Consider the following 8,576-nt stretch of genomic DNA (forward strand, 5'->3'; position numbering starts at 1 on the left):
TACAGGTAAAGCCATTGAGGTCCCCAACTTGCACACCGTGAAGCGAGCCGTGGCAGTGTGTCGACTGACTAAGGAGTATTCGTTCACCGCCATCATCGAAACCCTACCATGGAGCCGTCCTCGCAGAGATTGTCCTCTACCTTGACGACGAGGTTGTCCGCTGGACCATCTAAGTCACAGCAGCGATGTCTGGGACACCGTCGTTGAGAGCCTTCCCCTTACGGCGCATGATGTTCACTCCACCGCTCCACCACTCGGCTGGGCCTTGTGCTTTCGGTATTGGGACAACCTTCACGTTCTTCAGTGGTCCCACTTGGTCTATTCTAGGACCGGAGGACTGGGCTGCGGTCCCCGAGTAGGTCACACTCACGTTGGCAACTTGGTGTAAACTAGGTCTGACTGTCGGAGATGCACGGGCTGGCCCCATGCCAGCTTAGAAAGGAAGTCTAAGGACCTCACCTGGTATGGAAATAATAGGAGGGATCAACCATGAATTCCAAACGAGAATCGCTATCAGGGTGGCAGATCATAATAGAGTGATTGAAAGACTCAGAATAAATGGTATGCAGTGACAGGACGGTGTCTGACATCTTGCGGAGTGATTGCTGGATGACCATCGACCACTGCCTCGGCTTCGACCGCGACTAACTGCGTAGGGAACACAGCGGTGACAAAATCTTCGATCGAGAACGCCTACTCTTTCGAGGTCTTTCAAGGACGGTCCCACGGTGTGACTGTGCGTAATGAATGGTAGATAGTCAAGCAGGCCCATAGTGAAGCAGAAGGTCAGGGCATGATGATCGTGAACCGATGGGCGTGAGAAGCGGTATCGCTGCATCAGTTTTCAATGTTGGAATGTTTGTTCGCTTTCCTCAGCTGAGCTAAGGCTACATAAGAATTGGGTTAACAGTGTACAAGACCCAGCCAAAATTTCCCGAAATTTCCTCACAAATTTCATATTGTCACCAACACGTGTGGTTGACTATGTGCGAATTTCTCCAGCTTCGGTCGCCTCCGAGACAACACCTCCATCACCCAACGATTCAGTAGTAATCGTTGGGGATCCCATCAATTAGGGAGGTCCAATACGGGAGAAGGAAAATGACGAGGCACGGCTTCACCGTAATGTGTTTTACGCTCCTGTATGCCTGGACTGCAACACCGTTATTGATATGCAGCTGAACACAAGTTGGCGACAGATCAGCACGCCAGGACGAACATGTACACTGCTGCACTCCAGTGAGAGTGCTTAATCAAGGCATGGTCATGGTTACGTTCATGGGACAGAGAGGGGAACGCAGCGGATGAAGTCGATCATTCTCGTCCTTTACGAACTTTTATTCTTCCTTTGAAGCACTATAGCAGCAGTCCGGTGGCCAAAGAGAGTCGCGATACGACTTAAAGTGGCCGGGCCAATGACTCGAAGTTGACACTCAGCGCTGCTGATAAGCAGGGGCTGCTTGGTCTCGTCGGATGATGATCTGACATAAAGTGAATGTAGGGGGTATGCGTGCGATGGTAGGAGATTAGGTCTTACATTCGGTCGATAACTCGGAGGGCGACTTCATCACGACACATCTTGGTGAGCAGGGGAGAGAGGTACGCCTGTGCATCGGGCTGTTCCAAAAGAGCGTACAGTAGGCTAGGCCAGTCATAGACACCTCGGTGGATTGGCGTTGCAGTGTGCATGCATATGTACCTGTAGTTCATACCGCTGTGGTCGGATGCGTTGAATCATCCCACCGGAAGAGCTTCGGACAGTCGAAGACGAAGCTAGCATGCATCAGCCGTTCTGCGGCATCACAGGATAGGCCTGCAGGCATGAGCCTAGATGAGAACGTCTGGATAGCTCCAACGAGGTCTATCATGTTCGCCACGACGGGTAGGAGCTGATATCTGATGTAAAGAAGAGGGAGCTCGGGCATTGGCATTGAACGGAATGGCGCACATGAACTGCATATGAGAGGCGTCACGGTCAGTGGTTCTGTCTGTGAGTAGTAAGGCAACGATCTCCCTAGCAGCTACTGGATCACGGGGCTCTCGTCGACGTCTCGATAACCCCACCTGGAATCGAGACGATAGGCATCTACAGTGAGCTGGGCGATGTGCTTTCTACTGAGCAGATCCGGATCTGCGTTGGAGTTGTATAATACGCTTCGTGTTGCATACGAATATCGACACAGGGTTGGCCTCGTACAGCGTTTTTCAATCACTAGATGTACAGAAGCAAGTGAGGTACCCCGCTATGCCATTGGAACAGAGAGGAAAACCATCCGCGGAATGCATCGGGAAGGAGCACACAAACCCCTTGGGCATACCTCTGCGTGGGGATACTCGTTGAAGAGGTGCCTCATCACGTCGTTATAGTAGTATCTATGAGATGATGATAGTCACAGCGAACCGAGGTAGACGGAGGCGAGCTTACGTCTCGTGCTGCAGTGTTTTCCGTAGTGGACTGACGTTGGCCTCCTGCGTTGGGATGCACACACGCTGATCATTTCGCACCAGCTTGCACATGGAACACAGAGACCGGAGCTCAGACAGAACCTAGGCGATTCTGTCACAACCCTAGCAGACCCCAGACGCGCACCAGCCCCGATTTAGCCGGCAACAAGTAGGTGGAGGCAGCAGGAACGGCGGTGCTATCTTCAGCGTTGACACCGAGGATGTACCCTAGTACGGGGATGCAGCACGCAGACTCACGTGACGACCGACCTGTGCAGAGAACACGATGGAGTTTGGAATCAAATGCTTCCACTATCTCTCGAAATATGGATCTGATAGAATATCTCGAAAGTCAGCAGAGACCACCGAGCTACATGCCGAGATCTTCTGTTGTTCCTTGCCGAGATTTCAATGGCGCGCGACACCAGTCGTAGCGGAAACATGCAAAATCACTGTGCTTGATTGAGGCTACTAGCCTACTCCGCAGTACGGGCAAAGTCGTGGGCTTCGTGGGTGAGGCGTCCTCCTCAACTGCCATAGTGACTGTAGACCGATAACAACTAAGTGCGGAGTGTTCATGGAAATTCCGCGAATCGGTGAAGTCCAACGGTAATGGGGTTACGAAGAATGATGCATAAACACCATTAACATCGGGACGACAATTCTCTGTGGCTGACGATAGTCTCCATCTGAACAGCTCCTCATGTTATTTACTACAGCTAGCCGAGCTGTTAACTACCAGGGAAGCCACGCGAAATCGACGCGAGTGGGCTACCATCGGCCTGCCTTTGACCGGGCTCAATCACTGTGCGCCTCCGCTATTCTCGCATACTAGCGAACTCCAGCAGAGTGATTTCCGCTGGTATGAATATCGCAGAGAGGATTCCTTCAAAACGGTTTCAGGCGGCGCGATATCACAGTCGTCGGAAGAGGACGTCGGATCCGGACTGGCCTCATCTGCTACTAGAATTGAGCTGACGTTGAGAATGTTCTAGGCTGCTGCCGAATCCTACTCTCAGCCCGCTAGTGTCGTTCTGTAGTGAGGAGCATTTCGCAAGCCTGTCAATGACATCGGCATTGGGATGGCGGGTTGGAACTCAACAGGGGAATGCCCATGGAGACGCCAATAGTGAACATGTTGTTAATCATGATTGGCCGAGATTGCGGAGTCGGCTATCAACGTCTCGTATCATCTCCTCCTCTCTACCCACGAGGTCTCTCCCTCCTACTATATCCAAAGGGAGATTCTCTTGGACCATCCTTTCCACAATGAGTGGGTCTCCTGAAGCCGCGGTCTCGGGAGTGCCATGGGGCATTGACCTACCGAGAGGTACCCCGTTGGCCCTCGCCTCTCTATCCACAGCATCCATGAGCTCGAAGGCCAGCATAGGATTGATGCTCTTCTCCCCTCTAAGGGCCATGCTCACTGAAGGGAACTCAAGCCCAACCGACCTGATCCCGGCCAACTTCAGCGGGTTCACTAGCAGGTGCTCTCGACCCCCCTCTGGGCCCAGATCCTCCACACCGTCAATCGTGGCCTGACCGGGCTGCGACCACACCTCCATCGGACCCTCCGCCATGGCCACTGAGAGCACCAATCAACTCCGCTACATCCCCCTACATGGGGGAGTGATACCCCCTCCTTACTTTGGTCACCTTGTGCAGCAATACTTCCATCCACTGCATGCCGTGGTCTCGACAATTGTGGCATGACCCGACTCCAAGCCGGCGGCACTTGAAGGGGATGACCATAACTACCACCACGACGATGCACCACGAGGAGCATCCATAAGCCACCCTCCACGTACGGTATCGGGTCCGAATAATATCTCTCCTTCATCCACCGCTCTACCAGCGCGTCCAGCTTCTCCGAATACGATGGGGTAGGCGGTAGCCATTGACGACACTGAGTGAAGGAGCATTTACTATTATCGGGCGAGCGAGAGTCCATTCCGCTCCTCCCTTCGCCGACTTTGTCGAGAGTCGATCGCCGATCTCTCCCCTGGAGCTGGACCTCAGCCACAGCGGCCAAGTCATCGGCCATGATGGCGTTCATAGCGTCCTCTCCCGCTGTATAGGGAGTCACGGTCTTGAGGGAGTAGATACAGGTCTTCAGCAATGGTAGATACGCTACTGCTACCTCCGACCGTACCTACGACACTCATGCAGCGCATCAACGGCGACTCTGAAAGAAGGGCATGTATTCGCTCATCTAAAGCACATATCAAACAAAACCCCGGGGGTTTAACCTCCGCTAAGTTCATGGGCCTCCCTTAACACGGAGAGAAGACATCAGCCTCTGTGAAGTACACTCTGACCAATAACCACTCAGGAGCCTGCGAGCCGCCTACATCAATTTCCGTCATGGCGAGTTTCTCCTCCAGAACGTTGGCTCTGATCCTGAGCAGATGTTCCAGAGCTACCTCCGGGGATTCGGCCTCTCCCAGTGGAGGAGTGGCTCGATACGCCTTCAACATGGTACGAGCGTCATAGCTGGTGACCAGCCTGTCGTTCCCTAAGTGGCGCACACTCTATCACAACGGCTCTCCAACGGGCCTCACCAAGTAGGTTCCGGTAGGTCCCTATGGGAAGGTACTTCACTTCGGAGCGAGGCAGGGACTTGAGCCCCCAGTTGAGAGCGGCATAGACATTCCGGTCGGAATCGAGGGTCCGGGGCTCAACAGTGGCCAGGCGCTGGCGGAGGTCTCTGACCATCTACAGGAGAAGTGAGAGGGGATGCGGTTGGAAAACCCTCTTCACTTGAATGCCCTCTTGCGTACAGCGTATTGCGAAGAGGCCGTCATCACAGAGTGCCCGACCCTCCCCGAGTGCCATGCAGCATACACTACTCGACCTGTCTGCCATGCAGGTGTTGATGTCACTGAGATTAGGTAACACCTCGGACAACAGTACTCCGCCCTTACTCGAGCCAACCACCGAAGACTAGATTGTCAGGCTCGGCAAAGACCACGAATGTGGATCGAGCCCTGGCCGCCTCCGGTCCTGCAGCCATACACTCCTCCAGAGCCCGTTGCCAGAATTTAGGTCTTAGCTCGCCCGACAGTGATCCTCTGCTGGGCTCTTCGGATACCTCGAGAAGGTGTAACTGGAAGGGTCTGGCTTACTCCCTACCCGAACGTGAAGGTGCAGCCCTCCGTCCGTCGAGTCCAGCTGAGTGAGCAGAACGCTGCTGACGAACTGCTCAACGAGCTGCTGTTGGTCGGCGGTTGCGAAGACGAAGACACCAACCAGCTCGACATCCGCGTCACGCGCCACGAAGTTCCTGAGGCACTTCTCATCCCCCCTCGAAAGATACTTTCCAACCTCACCTAGCCTGCTGAGCATAAGCATTCAAATGCGTATACGCTGAATCAGCCTTCGTCCGCTGGGCCTCACAAGCCGCTAACTCGGAAGCTCCTGCGTCGCTCCGCCCTCCTTCACTGAACATTGGACGTATCCCATTGTCAAGATCGCTCATCGTCCCACCCGAGTAGGGTCGCCTTGAGGTGTCGTATTTGATGTTGCAGTTGCAGTCTATCATCTGTGAAACCCTTATTTTTCCCCTCGTACTCCGCCACGACGGCCTTCAGCTCCTCCTCAGCCTTTCTCGTCCTCGACTGTACATCCACGACCTCCTCATGAATCTTAGCCTTTCTCTTCTGAAGGCATTCAATTGCTACTACCGTCTTAGCACGAAATTTCATAAAAGTTCTGTGGGTTCTATCCTGCCCGGTGTTGGAATGTCTATGTTCATTTGCCTCAGCTGAGCTTAAGATCTTCCTCGTAAATCATACGAATTCGGGTAGAACAAGAATATCCTCATAATTCTCATATTGTCATCAACACATGTAGTTGACCATACTGATAATGCCTCATTGAGAGATGTAAAACAGGTCCCGACTGCTCTACTAAGGCCATGTCGCAAGAAACCTCGAGCAGAGTCGAGCATGGGGCCCCCACGGTGGGCCCCCCCCCCTCCCCTTGAAAGGACCATCTCTTCAAGAGATGGCCCCTTTCAAGAGAATGAAGAGATTCTCTTGTAATTCCGCAGTGCATGATAGTTGACGAACAGTATGGGAATCACTCGAAACTCCTATTGGGAACTCCTTTCGCGTGATCTTAACACCCGAGATCGGCTTGACTTTGCGCAGACGAACGATCAAGAAGCGTTGCATGTACGTCAATTGAACCATTTGACGACAAAAAAGCCACCGAGTCAAAACCGGTACGACATTTCCCTATGTAGCCGATCTTGCGTTTGACGATAGCTCAGTGCACAAGGCGTTGGAAAGAGCTCGATCAGAGCTTCCAGATGATGCCTATTTGGTTTATGAACTGTCACGCATCGCGAAATTTCAAGGGGTTTTTTGCACCACCCTGTAGAAACCCACGAAGTTCTCTTCGTCAAGTCTCTCCTTCTCCCATTTCAATTCAGAGATCCTCCCTGTCAATTTACTGGCCATCTCGTTATACCTGGGGCACGCCCTAGGAAGGAACTCGACTATTCCTTGCTCACTCCAACGTCAAGGTATTCAGCCTGTGGACCACGCCTGACTGTGATGACCGCTGTAGCCACGATGAGCAGACGAAATAGACACTGCATATTGACCAGAGCACCTACGAGGAACTTTTGTCCACTCACGACTACCAGCGTGGTTGACACGAGGCACGAGCATCTCATATACGTGCGTAGTAGAGGCCTATGCTGTTTATTCAGTTCCCACGACTCCTACCATGCCTGCCACTATTGCACGCCTTCGTCTTCCTTCTTGAAGGGAGCTCAATATCCTCTTCTCTACTGCTTTGTACAGGCTTATGCTGTGAGCTCCTTTGGCAGAGCTGTCAGGCCCAATGCCCTCAGGGGCATCATGATGATGGTGTGAGGCTCTCCTCCTACTGGTAGTCTCAGTGGATCCCCATGCCGCGGCAAGGAGCTCAGGATCCGTTGCTGTGAGCATCCTGATACACTGCACAGGTCCAGCCTCCCCCTATGACGTGTTGCAAACCCAACACTCTACCTATAAACCCATCGTGTACTATGTTGGAGATAAGCGTTGACACTATCCCTTTAGTAGTATTGGAAGCAACGCATAAGAGGGACATATGCTGGAAGTATGAGAGTATGTAATATGAATCTGTGAATAAAATTTGAAAATGTGATTTTTTCACGCACGATTATGTCCACCTACTGTAGTGTCATGAGAATCCGAATTTTTCCTCATGGTCAGGTGTGCGTTAATCAACTCGTTCAAGCATGAAAGTGTTAGATTCGCATCCCAGTTTGAGCAATGATGTGTCGTAGATCTCTGAAGTCTGATGCTTTATCGATATGTGGATCTTTCCGCATTATTCTCACTGAGAATTTCTCAGTCTTTCGTGAATTGACTGTACCTGGGAATTGACTACGACTACGTCTCGGCCTAGTTTCCCTAAAGTTAATTAACCTGTGTTTGGTTACGAGTATCATTGGCTACCGGTCTCCCGCTCGAAAGTATCAATGCCGACCTCCTACTGACCAATGGCGAGCCTCGACTCAAAGTGAGACGAGACCGAAACTGTAACGAGTATGCGGACTGCAGCTCGATGCAAGCCGCCTCAGGAAGAATGTGATACCCTTGGAACAGTTCCAAACTATGGAATTTGACCACATTTTGGAACTTGTACAATTTTCGGGCGTGCGAGTTTTCCTTTCGGGGCGAGCGAGAATGTTTCTTGGAATACGTAAGATTCGATTGGGTTTTGTGGTTTAGTCGAATGCGGCGAGAGAATCTGCGAGCAGCGCTCAAATTACTGTCCAGATATTCAACGAAGTGATTCTGTGACTAGAATTGTCAAAGCCCAGAAGAGATCTCGAACTTTCGAGGTCAGTCCGTTAGAGAGTATAAAGTGGTGGTTTGTTGGTAGTTGCATTTTTGCTGTAAATCTTGAGCGATCCACATGAGTTTAACAAGATTCGTCTTGAAACTAAACTATCGCGACGAGTGCGTCCGAGTACGACCGGAGCCGCAGTACTGTACGAGGTTCACCCACATCTTAGAGTGAGCAGTCTATGGGTACCGGACTGGACCTTATTCGTATCTTCTCAGGTACATCAGGGAAACCTGGCCGGAGCTGTCCAGGGCCGACGACTT

At 52.0% G+C, this 8,576-nt stretch overlaps 2 protein-coding genes across 2 annotated transcripts in view; one reads left to right on the forward strand and one right to left on the reverse strand.

Moving 5' to 3' along the window:
- Positions 1–169: 169 nt before the first annotated feature.
- Pmar_PMAR027946 (hypothetical protein) lies at positions 170–6,149 on the reverse strand (the record flags this gene model as incomplete). Its single annotated transcript, XM_002773444.1, has 21 exons — positions 170–323; positions 371–459; positions 698–734; positions 1,538–1,699; positions 1,744–1,896; positions 1,949–2,064; positions 2,319–2,373; positions 2,426–2,547; positions 2,591–2,715; positions 3,770–3,855; positions 3,898–4,030; positions 4,093–4,199; positions 4,254–4,351; positions 4,418–4,597; positions 4,797–4,960; positions 5,007–5,160; positions 5,206–5,326; positions 5,370–5,448; positions 5,571–5,728; positions 5,775–5,885; positions 5,932–6,149. 21 exons carry the CDS (start codon positions 6,147–6,149, stop codon positions 170–172), a joined length of 2,622 nt encoding a protein of 873 aa, XP_002773490.1.
- Positions 6,150–8,382: 2,233 nt separating this feature from the next.
- The window catches only part of Pmar_PMAR027947 (hypothetical protein), a gene marked incomplete at both ends in the record, with an annotated part of 4,148 nt that continues 3,954 nt past the window's right edge, over positions 8,383–8,576 (forward strand). Inside the window, 2 exons of the mRNA XM_002773445.1 lie at positions 8,383–8,436; positions 8,483–8,531. Coding sequence (XP_002773491.1) covers positions 8,383–8,436; positions 8,483–8,531 — 103 coding nt within the window. The remainder of the gene's footprint in view (positions 8,437–8,482; positions 8,532–8,576) is intronic.

Source organism: Perkinsus marinus (assembly GCF_000006405.1).
Source record: "Perkinsus marinus ATCC 50983 genomic scaffold scf_1104296958914, whole genome shotgun sequence".
NCBI lineage: Eukaryota > Perkinsozoa > Perkinsida > Perkinsidae > Perkinsus > Perkinsus marinus.